The following is a 26,211-nucleotide window of genomic DNA, read 5'->3' on the forward strand; positions in this document are numbered from 1 at the left end:
CAAGAATGTGAAGCACTTTCAAGAACTTTCCAAACCTTGAAAATATTTAAATGTAAACATTTAGATTGGGAGAGAACAAAACCTGCAGATAACCAGATATTTTTACATAATAAAGACTTTTTTTCTCATCTGAAGTTAAATTTTGACCAAACTTCTTTGGTTTTAGGTTATTCAGAATCACTTTGCTTATTTAGATTTGCTAAAAAGCGAGAAAACCTTGTGAGATAAATTTTTTTCTAGAGATTTTTTGGGTGATTTTATATGTAGATAAGTTTTTAATTTGAGCAGGAACATCATTTACCTACCAGGCTTGTTTGGATTGCTTCAATGTATTGAATGTTTATTATTATTATTCACAATGGATCAATGAGTTATTGATCAGTGTAACTGAAATAAAGGTTGGTTCTTTTCTTTAATTAATGTTTTGTTTTCAGACCAGCCTGGTGCATTGAGTCTGTTAGAAACATTTTAAAACATAAAATGTTTCTGTATTTTATTTTACCTCATCCCGCTGTAGTGTAGAAAACTACCACAAAAATATTAATAATGATAAATTATGTAACAGTGAATGAGTTTTTGTTTCTAAAATGTCCTGAAAAAATTGATTTTCCTGTGGGAAAAATGTTCAAACTCTTTTATTGTGTCAATTTTTTGGGATGTTTGCAGATCATTACTTGCAAAAAGCTAAATTAGTCCATAAGATTCATCCTGCCAACATGCTAGCATCTCTCCTGTCGAACCAACAGCCCTCATAAATATTCTGGCTTCACTTTCACCTTATTTAACCCATTATTGTCCATCCTCTGATGTGCCAACACCAGTTCACCTCATCAGACCTGCAGACAGCAGCAGCTGAACCAGATGTGCTCAGCGCTCCTCTGCTGTTAGGCTGCAAAAACACACAGGCTTACTAATTATCGCTCTAGTTTTCAGTGCAAATATAAAGGCAAAGCTTCTGTTTTCATTTATAATCTGAGATTATAAATGTGATTTCTAGGTATCGACCAAAGTGAGACGATCACTGCAAAAACACAAAAGTATTTTTTTGTCTCGTTCAGGGAGTCAAACCTGGTTTCATTTTGGGCAGAAATCTGACTGCTCTTAAAGGGACGGTACACATTAATAAAACCCATTGAACTGTTAAAATATTAATAAATACTGTCCTTCCAGGGTTTTGTGATTGTTTTTGTGGCTTATTGTAATCAAAATCACATTTTGTGATGCTAATTTAGAAATATATGTAAGGACTTTTTATATTTGTTCTAATGTATGATGTTAAATGTGACTTCTTTTTATTACTTGCCGTATTGATCATGGATTGTAACCTGGCATCTAGTAAGGCTGAGTCAATTAAGCCCAATGTTTTTGACCAATTTTGAAAAATCTTTGCAGTAAACTCAGAAAAAATGTGGGATTCGGCTGATTTTAGAGGATTTGTGAAAAACTGGAGGAACTTATTGATGTAATTTGGAGTCCAGAGGGCCACATGAAAAGCTATGCCGGGCCAAATTTGGCCCCTGGGCCATGAGTTTGACACATGTGGTTTAGTTTCTAGTGCAAATATCTTAATACATTTGAATTAAGACAAAACTAGATATAGGAGCTTGTTTTAAGTAAATAATTCCTTAATTTTCCTAGATTATTTCACTTATAACATGGGGAAAATGTCTTGGTATAAGTGAAATAATCTGCAAGTGGAACTGGTATGTTTTCATCAATATTTAGGAATTACTGACTTAAGCTCCTATATCTTGCTGAAAAGTTACCTGTAAGTTGGGTTTGTTTTACTTCAAAGTGTTAAGGTATTTGCTCTAGAAACTGTACCACAAATACTTAGTTTTTTTTTGTTTTTTTGCAGTGTTTTGTGTAAAAACGGAGCTCCTCCTGTCTGTGGGACGGAGGGCCGGGTCAGCACGGCCCCCAGCAGCTGGGGCTCCATAAATCTTCCTGTGACGGCCAGTTCCTGGCTCTGCACAGGTTGCACGGTCCGACAGCGAGACTCAGGCCCCTGGCTTGGTTTGCTGCTCCTGTTGGTCTGATTTGGTCAGGATGTGGGACTTTGGCTGGCGGCAGCACAGGAGATGAAGTGAAAAGCCTCCTGGGAGGCAAAGACAACATTAGCAGTGATATACAGGTCTCCGTGCAGGCCGGTCCGCCTGTTGAAAGAAGGTGAAAGAATTTCCCTTCATTGAGACTGAAGCCCCAGACATCACAGAGAGATGGCATCCGCCGGGCCTGGACAGCGAACGGCTTTAACAAAGTGTTGAAAAGGAGGCTTGTTATGATCGGCCAGGAGGCTGCTGAGCTAAGCAGAGGCCGCGGCTCGACTGTCTGCTGCCCTCATGCGCTGCACAGACAGACTTTCCTGTGTCAGCAGTGCTGATGGACGAGCTGATCTCGACTGCAGACACGGCTGAGGGAAACGGATGGGGGAGGGACTGTGAAATATAATCACAAACCATTTCTTTATCTTTATAAGCTGTAATGTTAGCCATAGCAGAAACTAAAGTAAGAAATGTGTGGATTTAGGGACTGTTTTGTCTCTGGGCTGACCGCAGTCTTTGTGTGCATATTTTGCTGGAATGCCTCGAGGGTATTTGATCATATTTAGTACAAAATGTCTCTTGGACTCTATTAATTATTCAGAGATCACAGGGAAGTCTCAAAGCACATTTTTTGGCTTTTATACAAACATAATATCCACAATAATCTGACTGTAATCTGATTTTCCAAGTTTTCTCTGTCCTTTTATAGAGATTTGTAATTTTCTCAAATCTTTTCTCAACAGATGAGATGAAAATTAAACCGCAGAGACCAGCAAAGCGCTGCAAGGTGACAGTTACTCCTAACATTGATCTGCCGTGAGATTATTTCAATTGTTTCTATGCTCTTGCTTTTTTGTGGCCATGACATTTTATCTCTGCTCTTTGGTTGAAATACTTTCCCCGTATCTTTTGGCGTCTCTACATTTAGGTTTGGTAGTTTTACAACAACTCTCAGACCTTAGAGCTTTCTCACTTATGAAACTCCTTAATCTGCTGTAATCTCCATCGCATTTTGGGATATAAAATATTAATTTGAAAACCTTTCTACTGTATGGGAGAAAAACCGAGATAGAAACATATGATGGTGAAGGTTTGAAATGTGTTTTTACCCACTTTTGTTTAGTATTCCTATATCTTGTGTCATAGTTGTCCAACATGTTGGCTGCATTTCCAAACGTCTTAAACTCCATGCCAGTAGAGGTTGGTATTTCAAAATAAGAAGATATTATGTTATCTTGCTCCTGGATGTATATTGACACCAATAACTGATGTATAAAGAACCAAAATGTTACGAGAAAAGACCCTAAAATCACACAATTCAATCAGAGACCCTGGATTTTAAAGAGTCCACTGCAAAAACACACAATCGTATTTTGGTCTAGTTTCCAGTGCAAATATCTTAGTACATTTAAATTAAAACAAAACTAACATAAAAGCAACTCATCAGCAAGATGTGGGAGCTTTTTAATTCTGATGAAAAAGTCATATATAACATGGGGAAAATGTCATTATGAGCAAATTTATCAACTAATGGAACTATTTACTTAAAACAGGCTCCTATATCTTGCTGAAAAGATACTTGTAAGTTAGTTTTGTCTTATTTCAAGTGTAATAGGATATTTGCAGTTATACTTGGTAAGATCTGGAGTTTTTGCAGTGGGTAAAGAAAAGCAAAAGATTGGACGATGCGCTATGAAACTGCAATATGAAACCTGCTGAATGAAGATTCGACAGAGAGCAAAGTGAAGGTTTTTCTGGATTTCATTACTCATTAATGTTGATGAAACGCGTTTCAACCTCACCTGTCTCTGTCGCTCCGCGGTCTTCATGCCATGTTTGTCGGAGCTGTAAGTGGGCCTGACCGGGGTTGGTGTGTTTGGATTAGCGTGTGTGACGGAGCTGTGTGGACAGCATGAAGTATGGCAGCGGCTGAGGAGCATTCGGTCCGCCATCCAGAGGAGTCCTGCGCTGCCTGTTTGGGTTGGCACCCTGTCCAACGAGCCCTCCAGTCCAAACACTGGAGGGCTGTTCACAGCCCATTACTCCTCTGATTGACAGCGCAGCCCACCATTCAAAGGAATGCACACCAAGGGTGTTGCATAGAAGTGCCAGGAGTTTGTCGCTTGGGGTGATGATTTAGAGAGCTGATTGATGTCACTATAAAAGCGTTTTATAAGGATGTCATTTTGAATCTGATTCCAAAATGATTTTTTTTTGTCTTGTCCAATTTTTCTTTTATGGCATCGTTATTTAAGGTACAGATCTGCAGTCGTGTCCACTTAGAGCTGCACTTTACTGGAGCTGGATTTATGGAGCTCAGCAGGACTTTGGTTCTTGCATTTATACCACTCTGGTTATGTAAGCATTGCTGCAAACGCAGTTGAGTTGGACGTAAACAGTATCTGTCAAAGTCTAACTCATGACTGTTGGTAATTTGTAGCTCCTTGATTATGTGTCATACTCCCATTCAAAAGTGCAGAGTAAAAAAGTAAAACATCCTTCTAACACCAAACTTTCTGTGCTGTCATTCCACAGCTTCTTTTAATGTTTAAATTTCACTGTTGTTAAATTATAAACTTTGTTTTTTTTATTTATTAATAAGGCAGTTGATAGTTGATAATAGGGGACTTATTCTGAAAAATTCACATTTTGCACTTTTTTGTTCTTCCAGTTGCTTCTAAAAACAAACACCCAACCATGTTTGGCAATAAGTTAATGTTTTGTTGTGTTTGGAAAATGAGCCGTTTTCAAAACCTTCAGATTAAGTCACAGTGGACAGACACTGCACCGTTACCTAGCAACCTAAAGAGAGCTCCAGCATGTTTGGTCAGCTGGTTTCACTGTATTTTGTGGTGAGTAAATCACCAAAACATGATAGAAAAGAACTGATACAAGTCATATTTTTCTACATTAGACAGTGTCCATCCATCCATCCATTTTCTTCCGCTTATCCGGGTTCGGGGCAGCAGCTTCAGAAGGGAGGCCCAGACTTCCGTCTCCCCAGCCACTTCTTCCAGCTCCTCCAGGGAACCCCAAGGCGTTCCCAGGCCAGCTGAGAGACATAGTCCCTCCAGCGTGTCCTGGGTCTTCCCTGAGGCCTCCTCCCGGTGGGACGTGAACTCCTCACCAGGGAGGCGTCCAGGAGGCATCCTTACCAGATGCCCGAGCCTCAACTGGCTCCTCTCGACGTGGAGGAGCAGCGGCTCTACTCTGAGTCCTTCCCGGATGACCGAGCTTCTCACCCTATCTCTAAGGGAGAGCCCAGCCACCCTGCGGAGGAAACCCATTTCGGCCGCTTGTATCCGTGACCTCGTTCTTTCGGTCATGACCCAAAGCTCATGACCATAGATGAGGGTGGGAAAGTAGATCGACCGGTAAATCAAGAGCTTCGCTTTTTGACTCAGCTCTCTCTTCACCATGACGGATCGGTACAGCGCCCGCTTCACGGCAAACGCTGCCCCAATCCGCCTGTCGATCTCCCGCTCCCTTCTTCCCTCATTCGTGAACAAGATCCCAACTATCCGACGGACCCTCCTCTCCAGGACCCCTGAATAGACCTTACCAGGGATGCTTAAGAGTGTGGCCCCCCTGTAATTGGAGCACACCCTCCGGTCCCCCTTTTTGAACAAGGGGACCCCAGTCTGCCAATTGGGGGGAACTGCCCCCGATGTCCATGCGATATTGCAGAGTCGCGTGAGCCAACCCAACCCTGCAGCCTCCAGAGCCTTAATGAACTCCGGGCGGATCTCATCCACCCCCGGGGCCCTGCCACCGAGGAGCTTTTTGACCACCTCGGCGACCTCGTCCCCAGAGTTTGGAGAGCCCAACCCAGAGTCCCCAGGCTCAGCTTCCTCAGTGGAAGGCATGATGGTGGCATTGAGGAAAACAACAGTGTTTTCAGGACAAATGAAAAAAACTAAACGTTTCTTGAGTAATCAGGTGAGCAAATGGATCTAGATGGTTCCCCTGCCAATCAGCTTTGAAGGCTGAAAACGTAAAACAAATCAACTTTATTGATCCCAAAGGGAAATGAAAATAAGAGATAAAGATACAGTAAGTATGAAATAAGCAATAAAGACGCAACAAATAGCAGGAGGTTCATCAGAGACCAGGAACAAGATTTTAAAATGTCTTTTTACAAACAGGGATCTGATGTGACATGATCCAGTTTTCCACATTGGTCAGAGCTGCTTGAGCTTCAGCTGACATGTAAATTCACCTTTACATAAATCTATTTTACTCATACTTATGAGAAACCTCCTGCTGTTTGTTGTGTGTTTAAATTGTGCATTTCTTCCTTTTACTTGGCCGCAGACCAAATTAACAGCCTCTTTTTTAAGTATTTTCTTTCTCTTTTCTTCATATAAAAACATCTGCCTCCAACTCCACTCCTAGCAGCTTCCTCTGTCACACCACCATCTGCAGATGAAGGTTTTCTGTAGCCTTCCTACTTTCCTCTTCTGTTCCAGCTCCACCTTCAACCTCCGTTCATTATGTCTGGTCTTTTGTGTATCCGAACCATCACTGCAATTGCAAAATTAGTGGAACGTTTACAAAGTTTTGTGCTCATTCGTAGTAGAAATGCAGCTAGTGACATTGTTTCACTGCTCTCCTCTTACTCTCTCTCTCCATGTTTTTCATAAATGTTGGAAGCAGCCTGCATGGCTGTGCCTCACTGTGAACATGTGGCCACCGAAGTGTTTGAAACACCTGAATTCAATCATTTGGACAGATGAGCAAATATCAGCAGTATTGTTCATTTTTACTACAAAGCTAAGCTTCTTGGCTGTCTGACAAAGTTCAGTAAAAAAAATAAAATCGGTACATCATGAAATTTTGCTTGTCAGGGTGTAATGAATTGATTTTAAAGTGACATAATAACACCACCTGGCTAATGCTGTTAGCATGGCTAATTAGGAGGCTATCTTCAATAATGTTTAAAGTTGTGTGAATTTTATCATTTCACTGCAAAAATTCAAAGTCTTTTGGCAGATTATTTCACTTATAACATGGAAAAAATGTATTGTTATAAACTAAATAATCTGCTAATTGAACTAATACATTTTCATCAATGTCAGTGTTGTTACTTAAAACAAGCTTAGTAGTTACTTGTAAGTTAGTTTTGTCTTATTTCAAGCATATGTAGATATTTGGACTAGAATTTAGACCAAACATAGTTGGTAAGATTTTATGTTTTGCAGTGTTTTGACATATGGAAACAACTCTTATAACTGATTTTATGATTTTTAAACCTTGATTAGCCTCGTTTTGTCAGCATGAGTCAGCTAAAACTGCAGTCTGCAGCACTTAAAGTCACACTGTTGCTGCTGATACTTTCTTTTAAAGCTGAGTTTTGCTGAAATATTACCAACAGTTTCCTACATATTTTCTCTTCATGCACGGTGCCATAAATGTCCTTCAGCTGATTAGCGTCCACTCATCCTTGTTACTCTCAAGAGATCCAGATTTAGAGATCAGCAGAGATCTGTCTTCGGTAGCTTTGAATTTGGGCTCTGTGGCACCGGTTCTCATCGTCAGCAGGGCTTCCCTCCTGAATAAGCCCAGCCAAACTATGCAGCGTCCCGCCGCGTCCTCAGATGAGGACATGGACCTGCAGTGAAGCTTAGCAGTTCCAACTTCCTATCAGTGACAACAAGCATCAATCTTCGCCGCCCTTCGTCCTGGACCCTGCCAAGCGTGACTCTAGTGAAGTGAAAAATTGCGAATGCCGTAGGCTGCTGGAATTAAACAAAGGCTGGATTATCCTCCCAGTATGTCCCGTAGTGGGACTATTCATCGTCCAATCCCCCTTAGTTCAGAGCGGAAGAAATACCATAATTTTTGTTCTTGGCTGCCGCTGATCCAGGCAGTTTTCTTCCCTCTTGCTTTACCTCACTCGTGCTTTCTCTGAAGAAATGTAATTTATACTGAAATGTCCAATGAAGTTTTTTGAAAAATTACACCTTTCAGTTTTTAATCATCCTAAGAAAAAAGCGCAGCATTTAGCCCCCGTCTGTTCTACCTAAAATAACAATCTTTGTGACTTTTATCCAGTCACACCTGCTAAAATCCAGTCATAACCCTTAAATAAGAAAGGTGTGAAGTAACATTCGGGAGCAGTAGCTTTCACTTGGAGTATCCCAAACACTTGAGGAATTAAAACTCAGCTTCACTTATTAAAGCCTGAACAGACAGATGGTTTCGCGTCTCTGCTTTAAAAACACTTACCTTCAGTTGTCAGCTGTGTGTTTGTTCAGGTGTTGCAGACCCACACACGGGGTTTTATGACTGCTGGGTGCTTCAAGTTTATGGATCGCAGGAGTTCAGGATTTTAATTTTAAATGTTTGTGTCAGAGTGATCCATGGTACAGAAAGCTTCTGTTTTCTGTGAGATGTTGCAACTTTTGCACACTAATTTTCAGAGTGTTAAGATTATAAATGTGATTTCTGTAATGGGACTATTTTATGCGTAAGTTTACATTGCAGTAGAACCGGGAAGTGACGTACACACTAGAGCCGACAACACTGTTCTGTAAGCTGAAATGTGTTATGTTCAACACTTAAAGACGTTTAAACGCAAGACCAGTGGCGTCATGACTCTGCATAACACTACAATTTAAATTAGATGGTCACTGCAAAAACACACAAACTTACCAAGTATTTTAGTGTTTCTAGTGCAAATATCTAAGTACATTTGAATTGAGACAAAACTCATCAGCAAGATATAGAAGCTTGATAATTTATTCATGAAATTAATTTTTTCTTTACACTTAAGGAGAATTTAGAGAAACCAATTAACCTAACAGTCATAATTTCAGACTGTGGCTGGAAGCTGGAGAGAACCTACAAATTAAAAATGTTAAAATTTAAATGTTGTCGATGATTATATCTGATATTCTAACATATAATACAGTGGACAGAAATAACTGATGACACAAGCGACAGGTGTGGCAGTTTTAACAAAGCGAATGAGCAAAGGAGAGCAAATACAAAACAGAGTAAGGAGACTCATGGTTAGCAGTAGACATTATGGCATGAATGTTTTGCATTTTGGTTGTGAATATTTTCAATTCAACAATTCAGGGCTCAACTTTCTCTGAGCTCTTCACGTCAGTTTGACCTGCAGCACAAGAGGTGTTTTGTTTCTACAAGCTCATTTTTCAGCTTCTCCCTCTTCTACAAAACCAACATTGTTCTGGAGAAGAGGGACAGGAGGAACAAGAGGGGCAGGAGGGACAGGAGGGACAGGAGGAACAAGAGGGGCAGGAGGCACAGGAGGGGCAGGAGGAACAGGAGGGACAGGAGGAACAAGAGGGGCAGGAGGAACAGGAGGAACAAGAGGGGCAGGAGGAACAGGAGGAACAAGAGGGGCAGGAGGAACAGGAGGAACAAGAGGAACAGGAGGGACAGGAGGAACAAGAGGGGCAGGAGGAACAGGAGGAACAAGAGGGGCAGGAGGAACAGGAGGAACAAGAGGGGCAGGAGGGACAGGAGGAACAAGAGGGGCAGGAGGGGCAGGAGGAACAGGAGGGACAGGAGGAACAAGAGGGGCAGGAGGAACAAGAGGGGCAGGAGGAACAAGAGGGGCAGGAGGGGCAGGAGGAACAAGAGGGGCAGGAGGAACAGGAGGAACAAGAGGAACAGGAGGGACAGGAGGAACAAGAGGGGCAGGAGGAACAGGAGGAACAAGAGGGGCAGGAGGAACAGGAGGAACAAGAGGGGCAGGAGGGACAAGAGGGGCAGGAGGGACAAGAGGGGCAGGAGGGACAAGAGGGGCAGGAGGAACAGGAGGGACAGGAGGAACAAGAGGGGCAGGAGGAACAGGAGGGACAAGAGTGGCAGGAGGAACAGGAGGGACAGGAGGAACAAGAGGGGCAGGAGGAACAGGAGGAACAAGAGGAACAGGAGGGACAGGAGGAACAAGAGGGGCAGGAGGGGCAGGAGGAACAAGAGGAACAGGAGGGACAAGAGGGGCAGGAGGAACAGGAGGAACAAGAGGGGCAGGAGGAACAGGAGGGACAGGAGGGACAAGAGGGGCAGGAGGAACAGGAGGAACAAGAGGGGCAGGAGGAACAGGAGGGACAGGAGGGACAAGAGGGGCAGGAGGAACAGGAGGGACAGGAGGAACAAGAGGGGCAGGAGGAACAGGAGGGACAAGAGTGGCAGGAGGAACAGGAGGGACAGGAGGAACAAGAGGGGCAGGAGGGGCAGGAGGAACAAGAGGGGCAGGAGGGGCAGGAGGAACAAGAGGAACAGGAGGGACAAGAGGGGCAGGAGGGGCAGGAGGAACAAGAGGAACAGGAGGGACAAGAGGGGCAGGAGGAACAGGAGGAACAAGAGGGGCAGGAGGAACAGGAGGGACAGGAGGGACAAGAGGGGCAGGAGGGACAGGAGGGGCAGGAGGAACAGGAGGGACAAGAGGGGCAGGAGGAACAGGAGGAACAGGAGGGACAGGAGGAACAAGAGGGGCAGGATAAACAGGAGGAACAAGAGGAACAGGAGGGACAGGAGGAACAGGAGGAACAAGTGGGGCAGGAGGGGCAGGAGGAACAAGAGGAGCAGGAGGGACAGGAGGGACAAGAGGGGCAGGAGGGGCAGGAGGAACAAGAGGAACAGGAGGGACAGGAGGGACAAGGGGGCAGGAGGAACAAGAGGGACAGGAGGGACAGGAGGGGCAGGAGGAACAAGAGGAACAGGAGGGACAAGAGGGGCAGGAGGGACAGGAGGGACAAGAGGGGCAGGAGGGACAAGAGGGGCAGGAGGAACAGGAGGGACAGGAGGGACAAGAGGGGCAGGAGGGACAGGAGGAACAAGAGGGGCAGGAGGAACAGGAGGGGCAGGAGGAACAGGAGGGGCAGGAGGAACAGGAGGGACAAGAGGGGCAGGAGGGACAGGAGGGACAAGAGGGCCAGGAGGAACAGGAGGGGCAGGAGGGCCAGGAGGAACAGGAGGGACAAGAGGGCCAGGAGGAACAGGAGGGACAAGAGGGCCAGGAGGAACAGGAGGGACAAGAGGGCCAGGAGGAACAGGAGGGGCAGGAGGGGCAGGAGGAACAGGAGGGACAAGAGGGGCAGGAAGAACAGGAGGGACAGAAGGTACAGGAAGGGCAGGAGGGGCAGGATGAACAGGAGGGACAAGAGGGGCAAGAGGGGCAGGAGGAACAGGAGGGATAGGAGGAACAGGAGGGGCAGGAGGAGGGGCAGGAGGAGGGACAGGAGGGGTAGAAAGAACAGGAGGTGCAGCTTCTACCACAGCAGAAGCTGCCGCGCAGTCGGCAACAGATCCTGACCGAGGCAGACACAAGGAAACTTTCTCTTCCCATCTGGGCCATTTCTTACTTTGCAAACAGTGACAAAATTGTTCCCATGGATTGTGGTGTCATCCTGAGCTCCATTTTGAGATGTTCTGTGTTTACGTCAAATTAGCTTGACTTGAACAAGAAGAAGCCATGAATAAATTGGAAAACAACCTGGAAAACCAACTGCAGTCGCTCTGTTCGATACTCCCGTCCCTCACTTCCAACGTCCATCATGACGTAACTGCAAATATTTTGCTGAAAAGATACTTATAAGTTAGTTTTTGTCTTATTTTAACTGCACTAACATATTTGCACTAGAAAGACCATAAATACTTGGTAAGATTTGGTGTTTTTGAAGTGATGCTGTTGAGCAAGAACAGTAAGATTTCACAGTGTTGGACAATAAAACAGAAACTAAGGAGGCGTTGGGCAGAGCCACTGCAGAGGCACTGGGCGGAGCCATGTGCGGAGGCGCTGGGCGGAGCCATGTGCGGAGGCGCTGGGCGGAGCCATGTGGGTGGAGCCGCTGGGCGGAGCCATGTGCGGAGGCGCTGGGCGGAGCCATGTGGGTGGAGCCGCTGGGCGGAGCCATGTGCGGAGGCGCTGGGCGGAGCCATGTGCGGAGGCGCTGGGCGGAGCCATGTGCAGAGGCACTGGCTGGAGCCGCTGGGCGGAGCCATGTGCAGAGGCACTGGGCGGAGCCATGTGGGTGGAGCCATGTGGGTGGAGCCATGTGGGCGGAGCCATGTGGTTGGAGCCGCTGGGCGGAGCCATGTGCAGAGGCACTGGGTGGAGCCATGTGCGGAGGCACTGGGCGGAGGGGCTGGGCGGAGCCATGTGGGCGGAGCCATGTGGATGGAGCCGCTGGGCGGAGCCATGTGCGGAGGCCCTGGTTGTCCTGGGTTTGGTTCCTGGTCTCGGACCATTTGCTGCCTGCCTTCACCTTCTCTCTCTACCCTGTTTCCAGAAGATTTACTGTTTTTAAAAGGTCAAGAAAGCCACTAAATCTTAAAAAAATAAAAACAAACGAAATAAAAATAGAACATGAAGTTTATTTTTTGAACTTATGTGAAAAAGATACTAACAGCACGAAACATAATGTCAAAACTTTGGTTTTTACAGATCTCTGCGGTATAACTTGCACAGGGTAAAATAAAAGTAAAAACATAAATATATATATTAAAATATTTATACAGGAACAGTTCTACAGTAGAAATACTTGTGCTAAATATTTCTACTCTGTTGTTCTGGTCTTTGTCAAAGACCAGCTAATTTTTCACTAGGTAATTAGCTGCTTTAACTAGTTTAATCTGAGTTAACAGAGTTAAAAGGCTAATTAGCTTGTTAATCAGATTATCTTGCTATAAAATTAAGACCATATTCAATGAAATGCAGCACAAAGAGCCACGTTTACGTAACTAAAGCTCAGTATTTGAAGGTTACAGTTCTCTCTCAGACAGAAGCAGAAGTGGGATGGAAGGTGCCAAAAAGCACAGGCCAGACGGGGTGGTCCGGAAACGGCTTGGGGATCCAGTGAAACTTAACAAGCATGTTCCCGTTGGATGTTAAAATGAAGTGTAACACAGATATTAATGTAGCAAGTATCACAACACAGCAGAGGAATGCAAACTGGAGCACTGGGACATCAAGCTGGACGCGAACCAACTGCAGCCAAATACCCGTGTAGTCATAATAGCTCAAACTGCACCAGTCCTTCAATGGCCAGCCAGTTTCAAGCGTTACGTTTTCAGCACAGCTGGCCAGGAGTGTTTTTAAAATGAGTCCTTCTGCGGATGGAGGTGTATAGTTACTCATCTAGGGAGGGAGTGGGGCTTCGTGTTGGGATAAATCACTGGTAGGGGTTTGGAGTCCATGCTTGAATCTCATATCGTTACTCTGCTGTTTACCGTTCTTTAGCACTTATGAGTGTGAATATACTTTTTTCATTAAGGAGGCCAGTCAAGGGCACAAACTGTAGCACGGTGCCACACTAAAAAAGCAATTTCTGCAGTCTTGGATTACAATAAACAGTGAGCCAAACTTGAATAACAAAACCATTTACTTTCCCAAACTACGCTAAGCTAAACAGGCTAATTATGTGACTAGAAAAATTAGCCCGTGCCATCAGCCACTGTAGCAAACTGATCTACTGTGTAGTTTTTGCATACTATGATTAGCCTGTGCAGCTTACGTGGTTAGCGTCTCGTCTTTTGTACATTTTTTATGTTGCTCCGGTATAAAGGGAAATGCTCCTTATGACATAATGATACAAATCATGTGTGAGAATTCAGGCAAAGTCTGTAATTTGATCAACACGTCAGGAAGGAGGTGTTATGGGTCGGTTTCTAAGCTAGCTGTTTCCAAATGTTTTTAATACTGTCGTCTGTGAACCCAACCAGATGCATTACCTTCACAGACACATTAGCTCAACTCAAACAAGAGAATCCATGAATAAACTGACAGAAACAACTTTGGAAAACAATTTCAGTTGCTCTGTTCAATACTCCCGACGTCCATCTTGGTGCCTCGAATGATTAAATGACATAGTTGCATAGACTCTATTTGTAGCACTGCTACGCTAACTATAGTCAACTTAAGATTACAAAATGCAAACAACTGTTTAATTGGCCCCCTTTCTCCTTTATGACAAGTTTTTTTGTCCAACAGTCTGATGGTGCTTTTTCATCTTTCCATTATCAAACATTATAGATGAGATGCTAATTAGCTGCATGGCTATAATCTAATGTGTTTAACAAAAAAAAAAAAGATTAATGGTGGTTGTTAACAACAAAAGGAGAATTTAACTCCTCTAGTGACAAGGAGTGTGAACCAAACACTAATGATATGAGCAAACTGATTGACGGCTTTAGACTGACCAATCAGATTCCATGGGTAGTCGATGCCCCATTGTGAATAAACTAATAAACTCATTAAAGTTGCCTCTTGATGTTCTGTTTGTGTATTTTTTAGAGGTGGCCATCCTCTGGGCTGCTCACCAGGTTCACCACAGTTCAGAGTACTACAACCTGACCACGGCGCTCAGACAGTCTCTCACCCAGCAGTTCACCTCTTGGGTAAGACTTTTACTTGTTCTCTTCTAGTACAACTCAGCAAGTCCAATATTAACAGAAAAATAAACATCGTCCCCGTAGCCAGAATTTTTTTCTTCCAAATGTTCATTGTTGTTCATTAGTGAAATCACACATCTAGTTTATTTATCTGCTGCTGTAAATAATCACTAAAGCTCTAAATCTGCAAACAATGAAACCTTCAAATGCTCCAATTTGAGTGATGCTTCGAAAGCTGGAGCGATAAATCTGTTCACACTGAAACGTTTTGGTACTGAATGAATACGGTGTTGTTTTAAACACGACCAGAACATTTAATGTCTGGGACTCCGCGTTCCGCCCGGTGGCTTTAAAACGCGACACCAAAACAAATCAGAGCAGGAGAACTCCCAGCTACCACTGAAGCCTGATGTTTGTGAACATTACGGTTTCCTATTTGGCTGCGGTGACGACGGAGGGAAAAAGGTGGACCAAACCAAAGCTTCGTCAGTGTTTATCAACAGTGACGAGCGTAATTAAGTTCGCGCTTTACTTTACACATTACTGACCTGAATGACGTCATCTAAGACCAGCAGATATACGACCACACACCGGTGTTTAACTCTGTCCACTACATACACTGACTTATATTTAAAAACTCTAAAGAGACTTAAACAAACTTCAGCATCATGTTTTGAGAGTCTTATTTAAAAATTCTCTAGACGTGTGTTGGGACGAGCCGTTAGTTTCCATTGCCGATCTCTGCAATATGGCGGATGAAATTGAGAAAGTTGTTACTAAGTAAGTCTATTTCGGCTCGTCTGCTGGTAACAAGCTAATATAGGTTCTGCTCCGCTGGCGGCAAAAACAAGGAGGCAGGTGAAAGCTTGTGCAACTTTATTCCTTTCCTTGGCAAGACGAACAATGAGCTGCACAGCTAGAGTCTCTAACGCTCCCAGCTCTTCTTCTTCTTCCCCGCCCCTACCCGTTGCTCTCTACCGCCCCCTAGCTTCTGCAGTCATAACGGAGGCTCGGATTGTCGTTTACTGAACATTTTGTGTTCCATTTCAAACAAACGGTGACAGCTGATAACGCTCATTGAAGCCTCCTGCCTTCTTTTCCTCTCCCGGTTATTTTGAACAGTAGCGGATTAAGATATCTCGGTTTTATTCACTAGAATATCGCTGTTTGAATTCACCAGATAATTCAGAGGTTTCGTGAGTTTCTCAAGCTTGCTGGGCGCTGCCGAGGGTTTTCATCAGCGCTGGTTTTGTCTCACCTGAGCCCAGTTTGATGACCTGCTAAGCGGCTGCAGAAATGGTTGACGCTCTGTGTCCAGCAGCAGAAGTTAAGATTTTCTAACTCGGTTGGCCCGAGTCAAACGCTCAAAACATTAGACACGCAGACTCTGGATGTAAACCTGACGCTCAAATCACGTCACACCATTTGGCTAAAAAATAAATAGAGCCAGATAATGTTTTAAATATGCAGGTTTTTAACTAATCTTTTTTCCTGCACTATTTGCATTGAATTTCTACAAAGTATGACACTAAAAGTAACGGTAAGATGCTTTTAGGTCTGTTTCTTTCTTGTCATTAAGATGGAATCTGAGATTCTTTTTTAAATTTTACATCATTTTACATGAAAGAGGTAAAAAAAAAATCATAAAAATACTATCCACCCTATTCTTACAGAATTTTATGTTTATATTCATTTTAAATCCTAAAAATAGACATAAAAATGTGGTTATTTAAAAATTACAACAAATTTTAAAAAGAAAAGAATCTCAATAAGTAAAGGAGCTTGTTGAGTGATCCTGTCCTACAGCAAGTGTTTTCTAAAATTACACTTTCTCAGTCGCAGATTATATAATTTATAGACACAACTCCACAGTTTTTATGTGTTTTATTGATGCCTCAAAGGCTTTGATTGGGTTAATCATGAAACTGAGGAGTTCCCAGATCTGTCGTTAGAATTTTGTCCTTTTGGTACACGCATCAGCTAATGTACATAAGTTGGGGTAATTGTGTGTCAGCTCCTTTTAAAATAAGGAACGAGGTTAGACAGCGAAGTATTTTATCTCCTTTTCTTTTTAATGTATATATGGATGATTTATCAAAGTGGCTACAGCACTGTGGGGCAGGATGTGTTGTTGGTGGGGCCATAACTAACCATCTCATTGATGATTTAGTTATTTTTAGTCCTTGTAATGCTGGTCTTCAACATTTATTGAGGACCTGCTCATAATATGGTCAGCAGTATGACATTATGTACAATGCAAAGCAGTTTGCAGAAACTCAAAGTGGCTTATAATGACGGAATGAGGATGGTGCTTAGGATGCCCAGATGGACCAGTGCTGGTCAGATATATCTCCACTTTTCATGCTGTCTTACGAAACCTTATGCACAGGTTTATGTGGAGGTTGCCTGTTTCTACAAACAACATCATCCAGATACTAACGGATATCTCACACAGCTCAGTCAGGTCCAAGTCCAGAATGTGGAATGACTGGCGGTCTAGCCGTTCTGTAAATCAGTGACTTGTATATGTGATTATTGTCTTTGCATGTGATTCTTTTTTTATTTTGTTTTTATTATCTTTCTATGGACCTATTTATGTCTTTAATAAAGCTGATGATAAAAGGGAGTTTTTGCTCCTGGTTGTGTATTAAATAGTTTGACATGGTGTCCTGTTTGTCTCTTTTGTCCACTTCAGATCTTCTACCTTCCCATGGCTCTCGCTGTTCCTCCCTCCGTCTTTGCTGTTCACATACAGTTAAACCTTCTCTACCAGTTCTGGATCCACACTGAGGTAATTATGACATAAATACAATAAATAAACAAACCTGTGGATTTTCTAAAAAAAAAAAAAGAGCTGCAGCGAAACACCTTGGATTATCCCAAAATGAGCTCAAATCTGCAGAAGATTTATATTTTTGTATTAATTTAGGTCTTAAATTAAAAAGCACATTTTTATTGGATGATTTTAAACATGGCAGTCAGAAATATTCTGCGGGGGGAAAACAGCATTACATTTTCTTTCTGTTCTGCGCTGTGTGAGCTTACCCATCCATTTCCTGTCGCTAGGCAGAGTTAATGTTTAACTGAAAACTCTTTAAAGTTATCTCTCTTCTTATGCCAGTTGCAATTTGTCGGTTAAGTCAGGCTTTCTCGTCTCGGCGGTGCAGTGTGGAACCTGTGTTCAATAAAAAATAATGAGATTTTATGAAAGATTCCAAACAGAAGCACAACCACTCTGTCTGCCTTTAAAGTGACTGGGAATATCACGTTTACAATCCCCAGGATCATTACAGGCACTGGGAGGATTTGGAACGCCCTCCCTCCATCTTTTAGTGCACTATTAGTGAAAAATGGCGTAATAGTCACAATTTTCTCAGAGGATGTAATTTATACCTCCTTTATAGACTTTCATTTTTATTTTTTTTTTGATGTAATGTAAATTTACTGGCCGCAGCTTCAGAGCTGAAGCGAAGCGGCGCTCTTTCATTCAAGATAAAACTCTCACGCTCAGCAGATGTTACATGGAAATAATGAAACATTCGGTTCAGACCGCACATGCATACATACCGAAAGATCAGATCAGGCTCAGACCAGTACAGAAATATGAACTGGGCTAAATTTGACTGGTTGAAGTTGATATTGTGGGGGCAAAAAAACAATTAAAGCTGTGATGTTTCAGATCTTATTCGTAGCGATAGTGTTGCCAGAATCATTACATACGTGACTGAAGAACGTAGCAAACATGCATTTAGAGCCACTCAGACGTATTACAATATACAAATTTTATTATACATATACACCTATTAATACACCTGTAATACTGAAAGAAAAAATAAATAAAATGCACCAATTTTTGTTGCTTTTTCAACAAGATGAAAAAAGTTTAATTAAAAGTGAAACTAGAAAACAAACCTTCATTCACATGCGTCTCGTCTTGAACATAAAGGAAGATTAATTTGTTTGGATAAACCTTTAATTGAAGTGGTCTGATAAGACTGACATAAGACCTGTCATAAACATGAAGGAGTTTTCCTAAATCTTTACGACTCTTGAAGTGTCATTCCTTAAATAATGGCACTTTTAATACTAAGCTGCACTGAAAGTCTATTAAAAGCGTCAACTTTGCATTAAAAATGTCATTATTTGCCAAACGACACTCATGTTTATGAGTGTCATGTCAGTTTTGTGCACACTCCTTAAAATAACATCTTACCAGTTGTTTGTTTCACAATACTTACCGAAGATCATTATGTTCATTCAGAAATTACAATAACATTTGATTTGTTGTTCATTTGCTTCTCATTACTGGGTTAAAAGATAAGTTCCCACAGTTTTAGCAGCATTTTTGTTTCCTTGTTGAATCAGCACTTCCAAATAAAATGATTATTTGATCCTCTGCTGTCGTTTTGACGAGCCAAAACAGTAAAAACACATCTGCTGAGGTCATGTTGTAAATGTATGTTTCATTATTTGAAGTGTGAAAAACTTAATTTATGTCATTTTATGCAAATAAGTGTTCAGAATTGTAACTTGGGAACAGAAACATTGTTGTTAAAGAAGAAACTTTCATACCTAATGCTTTGTTTTGTATATTTTTTATTATGCTTAACCAGCTGTTTGTGTGAGAAGATCGAAGTCATCCAAGTGCATTAATTACACCCAACCACATAATAAAAGCAGCAGCAATTCTGGTTGCAGAAATTAATCTACAAACTGGAAACTATGGCAACCATGCCCAGAGACTGGGAACTACTGGGAGTGAGGGCAGAGCTAAATTTAGTTTAATTTAAGTTCATTACTTTTTTTTTCTGCAGCACAACTTCAAAACAAACGTGACAAACAGCTTTAAAATCATACTGAAAACAATGAGATTCGGTTCAAATTGACTCAAATCAATCCAGTTCATTCTAGTCTAGCCGAGTTAGCTTTAGACTGATGGAGGAAATATGCAGGTGGTTGATGGGCTTTGCAGGATTTACAGAAACCTTTTGGTTTCTTAGTGCCCCTCTAGTTTCTATGTGGGAAAACAAAAACTGCAAAGATAACGGCGGCCATATTAATAACATCCATTCATTGTGTTGTACTGGAAGAACAAAATATTTTATAGGAAATTACCCTCTGGACATTTTCTTTCATGGTAAAATACCTGTCAAAAGTTTTATTTAAAAGATCATCAATGTGAAAAATCCGTGACATTTTGCAGGTAATCAGAGACCTGGGACCTCTGGAGTGGATCTTCAACACGCCCAAACATCACAGAGTTCATCATGGTGAGTCAGTCAGACGGTCAATCATGTCTTAAAGTTTTATATTATGTTCACATCACAAAATGTGACTTCAACAGGAAGAAACCTTTACTGCATTGACAAGAACTATGGAGGAATCCTCATTATTTGGGACAGATTGTTCGGTAAGAAAAGTGATAATTGTCTTCATTTCACTCCTTCTTACCTCCTAATTTGATCTCCTGAATGTAAATATAACCTACTTGTTTGTTTTTTTGTCATTTTTTCTTTTTATAACCTTAAAGTAAAACTATGCATGTAATTTTAAAGTATTGCTGCAGCTTCCAGGTTGTGTATTCAGTCAGGTTTGATGTCTGTACTGGCCTGTCACTTCATCCCAACGGAAAATATAAGTTTATGGATCATTACTTTAATGATAAACTGAACATAGAACGAAGAATTAGGAAAAGATTTCTAGTGTTTTATACTCTAAGTCAAAGAGCCATGTTGCTCTCAGAGCAGATAAAAAAACTTTAGAGCTTACACAACTTTTACAATTTACACAACTTTTTGCAAAAACAGTTAAAAAACACATTTGATGTGTACTTTGTTGATGTGAAGCCCTCTGAACTGCCTTGTTGCTGAAATGTGCGGCATAAATGAACTTCATTGATCAAATTTAGATAAAAATCTACTTTAGAAAATGTGTTCCAGTATTTAAAGAACAGCAATTTCATCTCTATTTCTGGGATTTAAAGTAAAGATGAAGATAAAATTTAGCAAAAGAGAGGATGAATATTATTTTTGTAAAATAAAAAAGCACAGATTACAACCCATTGACAAGAAAAGGTTATTAAAAGCATAATACTGGTACTTTTAGTGCAGAAATTCAATGCAAATATTGCAGAAAAGAACACTAAAAACATATAAAAACCTGCATTTGTTGTTTTATATATATATATATATATATATATATATATATATATATATATATATATATATATGTGTATATATATATATATATATATATATATATATATATATATATATATATATATATATATATATATATATATATATATATACACATGTAAAATATTAGCCGGTTCTTTTAATTTTTAGCTAAAGTTACTAAGAATCATTGTGGAACTGACAAAAAGTCACTTCAGTCAATGAGTCAAGTTTATCTGCACAGCACATTTCAGCAACAAGGCAGTTCAAAGTGTTTACATCATAAAAGCACAAAGAAAACAGTCAACAGCTGCCATTTTGCTAAGTGACATCATTACACATCAAAATGTTGGTCAGTGTCACATTTATTATGGTTCAAAAGCAACTCTAGCTAGCCGGGTCTTCAGTCCAGACTTAAACAAACTCAGTGTTTCCAGATTTGTGGTGCATAGAAGCCACTCCTGATCTAGCCAGAGACTTTTCTCAGAGAATCTTATTTTGCTCTGCATTTATTCCTCAGGTACGTTTGCTGCAGAGTCAGATAAAGTCGTATACGGCCTGGTGTTTCCCATCAAGACGTTTGAGATCCTCTACGTTCAGGTTGGTCCTCCCGTCTGATAATGAGCACCTTCTATAGGTGAAGGCTGAGCTCATGTTCCCTCTGCTGGCTCTGGGGCCTTTTCCTAACCATAACATTATTACTCTATTCCAAACAAACTGCCCAGCTGAGGTGAAAGAGGCCAATAAAATAAAATACCAGGTGGATGTTATAATTAGTGTCGCTGCCCGCGCCGTTGGCAGAGCACAGCGTGAGCTATGTCCTGCCTAATGACGGCAGAAACGCTGCGGCTCCAGATTAATTATAGCGGCTCTTTGTTTGGTCGCATTTCAGGTAAATGTTTTGTTGTGAGCTGATGTCTGACGTGTGTTTCTTTTTCTTTCAGTTGCACTACTATGTATATTTATGGAAAAGATCCAGAACTTACAAAACCGTCAGTGACAAGGTGTCAACTTTCATCAAAGGGCCGAGCTGGAAACCCGGTAAACGTCGTCTCGGTGACCACGTCGACAATCCCAAGGTTTGCAACATTCTTGACAAACAATGAGAAGAAAGAAAGGGGGGAAAAATGTGAAAAGCCCTCAGGCTTCATTACCAATCATTTTGACACACACAAAACACAGGCCCAAATGACTCAGAGCATTCTTTCTTGAAGGATTCATATATTTTACAAGTTTTACAAGAAACTGCCACATGAAATAAAAGCTGCACAGCCTCTGTACAGGCGTCACAATAACTTCAGTTTCAGCGTCTTTAAACAGAGTTTGCAGGACTGAAACCGCATGCAGTAAACTGTGAATGCATGTGTGTGTTGGAGCAGAAAAAAATAAAGGTTCCAGTTGAACGCTTCAGTGGTTTGCTTTGAAATAACGCCTTTGGTGTCACACATTTAGTCCCACAAGTGAACAAGGGAAAAAAAAAAACTCTCAGACTTTGCATCCAACAGATCACTTTAAAGGCATTAAAGAGATTCTGGTTGAAATTTCAGTGGAGTATTTTGGATTTATGAAGGCAAGTTTCACTGACGGAGGTAAAATGAAGGGTTGACTGGATGTTGTGCTGCTGAGAATAAGCAGAGCAGAATACCTTCACGGTCAGGGTGGGATGAGGGGGGAACCACATGTGATGGGTTGGTTCCTCAGGATTATGGGAAAATCCAAGGATTACAGGACAAGACAATTCTTTTATCTATTTTTTTCCTTACCATTTTGCTCCAAAAAGGTTGCAGTTTTATCATAAACCTCACTGTTTCGGACACAACGGGACAACATAAAGAAAAATGTCCAGATTGGTTAGAGAAGTCCTCGCTGTCTGGCAGAAGGAACTGCAGCCAATAAATCCCACATTTCTTTTTAAGAACATAACTGAGCTGAAAATTTAAGGCCATATGTAAAATGTTCAGCTCTTTTTGACCCACTTTTACGTAAAAAATAATTCAGGGATGTCTTAAATGTGTCGCCCTTTTTTATTTTTCAATAAAAAATGAAATCATTTAGCTGTGATAACCAGATGTGTGCAGATTCTGTATTTTCTCTACGTCTTGTTTTTTTTTTCCTTTTCGTTTGTGTTGTAATGCACAAATGGCATAAGAACCAGGGCTCCTGGGTGATTATGTGCAGCTGTTCTCTCACATGAAAGTCCAGTATTATGAGACTGAGTACTATTGACATCTTAAGCTACTGCTGGTGCTTTAGCGCACCATTTAAACACTACAGTTTACATAAAACATTTTAACCTCAGCTACGTTTCTTATTTGAAGATAGGAAGGAGTCTGCGAGTTCTCAGAAGGGTTTGGGTCAGATATGGAATCGGTCTGTCGTTATTCCTTCATGTTTAAGGCCTTTTCATGGCAGCTTATTCTGCATAAAACTCATTCAGACTTTTAAAGATCCAGACGTTTTCCTGAACCACTGATTGGAGAATGAGGTCTTTTCTGCTGGTCAGTGCCTGTAAACAGCTTCTCTTTGGTCCACTGGTTGTGGTTTGCTAATTGCTTATCAGATTTTTACAGCATCGCTTTGCTGTTCGCTTATAACCGCGATCGGCTCAGGCAGCCTTTTGAGTTTTTCCTCGTTTTGTGTCACTCCATGTAGCTCCCTCAGCGTTTTGTCATCTGGCACAAAAAATGTCTGGAATATTTTGCTCCACAGTGTTGATTTAATTGTTTACGTCTTCCTTGAAGGGTATATATTATGCAAAATTCACATTTTGAGCATTTTTGTTTTTTCATTTGGGTTTCTACTACTTCTAAAAACATCCCAGGCATGTTTTATGGCAATAAGTTAATGTTTTTTTGTGGCGTAACAACCCCGGTGAATCCGAAGTCACCTAGCAACGCAAGCTAAGCTCCAAAACACTTAGTCAGCTGGTTTTACCGCTGTTTGCGCTGTACAATGGCTGCTGGAAGAGAAAAGTGTTTTGTTAGGTTAAGTGTTAGGGTTATCGTCTCTTGCTGGTTGTACAGGAGGCTCTACTCATGCTTTTCAAACATGTACAGTTGCATAATTGCATATGTGTTAGCAGCCATGTTCAGATGTGAGTTTAAACGTTGAGTTGGGGGCGTGGCCAGCAGCAGCTTATTAGGATTTAGATTGACAAGAGGCAATAAAACACATAATTCTGAAAGGAGATTAAAATAGGCAGAACTGACCAGACTAAAATTTTATTGTCTAAGAATAATTTTGTGCCAAAAAAGTTGCTCCATGTGAAACGATGTATTTATAATGTTCAGTCTGTGAAAGCATTGAAAGGTGTAGAATTTGTTTTAAGTTAAATTTTGACATGACAAATGTTCAGAATGCCTTAACTAAATTTTTCTTATTTTTGGACCAGGTAACTGGAAATGAAAAACCTCATGGTCCCAAATGGTCGCTGACATTTCAAATCTATGTGGGTTTACATTTCCTGCTGGTGCTTTGGACTTACCACGTGTTGTTTGAAAGCAAAACGGTACGTGTCTCTCTCTTTCACATATCACTTAAAAACTTCAGTTACACTGAAAATTATACCAAGTATCTTTGGTCTGGTTTCTCCAACAAATATCTTAAGTTGAAATACAATAAATTTTAAACTGTATTAAGGAAGTATTTACTTAAAACAAGCTCATCTTGCCAAAAACTTACTTGTAAGTTAGTTTGATCTGTTTTCAAGTATTCTAAGAAATTAACACTTTAAGTTAGACCAAAATAAAACACAAAGTACTTTGTAAGATTAAGTGTTTTTGCAGAGTAGAAATGTTAGCGATGCTAAACCGGCGCTGGATGTTGATATTGCTCAAATCAAGCATGAGATGGCCAGTGAAGGTGGCTCCAGCCGCTCAGCTGCATTTGTTTGCCAACATTATTTGGGCCAATTAAGCGGTTTGTTGTGGCTTCTTCGTGGCGGAGTCGAGTCCTGTACTTATCTGGCAGTAAAAAATCAACTCAGCCCCACATCATGACAGGATGACGGATCGGCGTTGCCTTTTAAAACAACCTTTGTCTATTATTTTCCACTCGACACGCCAAGAGACCCCCTTCTTCCAGCCGGAGGAGAAAGAGGAAGCAGGTCTCCCCAGGAGTTATCTTTGGAAGCGTTTTTTTGCTTTTTTCCCTGCAGGCATAGTTTTGGTCAGCCCAAAAGTGCTGTCACGCCCATCCTCTTTGAAACGGCAAAATAAGATGTCCTGTCTTTCCCTTTTCTGATCGCTACACTTCTTCTTACGCTTGCGGTCCGCTTTCAAAACACACACACAGACACACACACACACGTCTTCCCCTCTGAGTTGAGGTTTCCCCTCCCTGTTGGCGAACGAGACGCCAGCTGGTGGTCCGGCAGTGAACACAAACGCCTTAATTGTCGAGTCAACCATTTCCCAACCCAAATAGCCTTCAGGATGCAGCAATCAGGACTCAGAGGGGAAAATAACAAAGTGAGCTCCTTGCCCAAACAATAAATCATGTCACGGTTATGTATTTATACCCACATGTTCTCAAGCCGGTTATTTAGTCTGACAATTGATGATACGGTGCTGGACAGCAAACGGGCTCTCCGTTAATTCAGAGTCGTAAAAACATAAAAGCAATGAAGCTTTCGTCATTAACCAGGCTAAGAGATAACTGAAGGCAGCAGCATTAGTTTTTATCAGGAAATTGGTCTCTTCTGGTAAAAATAGGAAGTATAATAAAGTTATGATTAAATTAATGCAGGGTTGATGCACTTGGTGCGTCTTTATCAGAAAGCTTTTATTTGTTTTGTGTTTTTTTGCTGCTTTCTTAAGAAAAACAACAACAGAACTATTTCAGCACAAACCACTTTAAGAGTTTAACGATACGCCTTAGCTAAAATCCAACTGAGACTCTTAAAAGATAACACAATATGGAAAACATAAAAAACTGTTAACATTATGTAATCATTGAAGAATCTTTTTACATGTTTTCACTGGTATTTTGTTTATCTTTGGCGATGCAGAGTTGTTAAAAATGTGATTAATTCCACGTTCAGAGTCATGTCCAGTCCAAAACATTATTATATAAACAACATGAAGCATGTTGGTGAGATTAAAATAGACTTTCAGATTAAATTTACCAGTATGAATAATTTTGGACCTGTCTCTTTGTCCTATTTTAATTATAATTTTATTTTATTTCAGTGTATTTTATTTATTTATTTCAAACAGACAAAAAGTAAAAACAAGAAGAGATTAAATTAAAACTAATTATCTTGCCACAATCTTACATTATTTGTTTGAAAAGTAGCAGGTGGAAGATATAAGACCTTATGATTTCTGTTTACTAAACAAATCAAGGACGATGCTGCTTCCCATCTGTTGCCTAGCAACAAGAAGGTCCAATCCTGATGCATTTAAATCATTTGAAACTTTCAGTTCTAATCAAACAAACCATTACACCCTTTTGTGATTTCTTTCTGCATTTAAAGTTTTTGAAAAGTTTCATTTTCAGGATCAAGTTTAATTCACTTTATGCGTTTCATAAATAAGAGTTTAATTAGCCTTGGTTGTGTTCAGGGACTGAGCAGTTATTGAACTGCGTTCTTGTTTTAAACAGTCAGGACAGAATGAATGACA

At 41.2% G+C, this 26,211-nt stretch overlaps 1 protein-coding gene across 1 annotated transcript in view; it reads left to right on the forward strand.

Moving 5' to 3' along the window:
- The window catches only part of agmo (alkylglycerol monooxygenase), a 78,353-nt gene that overhangs the window by 20,379 nt on the left and 31,763 nt on the right, over positions 1 to 26,211 (forward strand). The window contains exons 4-10 of the mRNA XM_015000956.2: positions 14,314 to 14,417; positions 17,107 to 17,202; positions 19,615 to 19,681; positions 19,756 to 19,821; positions 21,108 to 21,187; positions 21,532 to 21,666; positions 23,979 to 24,095. Coding sequence (XP_014856442.2) covers positions 14,314 to 14,417; positions 17,107 to 17,202; positions 19,615 to 19,681; positions 19,756 to 19,821; positions 21,108 to 21,187; positions 21,532 to 21,666; positions 23,979 to 24,095 — 665 coding nt within the window. The remainder of the gene's footprint in view (positions 1 to 14,313; positions 14,418 to 17,106; positions 17,203 to 19,614; positions 19,682 to 19,755; positions 19,822 to 21,107; positions 21,188 to 21,531; positions 21,667 to 23,978; positions 24,096 to 26,211) is intronic.

The sequence above is a fragment of the Poecilia mexicana genome, unplaced genomic scaffold, assembly GCF_051168715.1.
Source record: "Poecilia mexicana isolate PSO_F unplaced genomic scaffold, ASM5116871v1 scaffold_16, whole genome shotgun sequence".
NCBI classification, from domain to species: Eukaryota; Metazoa; Chordata; class Actinopteri; order Cyprinodontiformes; family Poeciliidae; genus Poecilia; species Poecilia mexicana.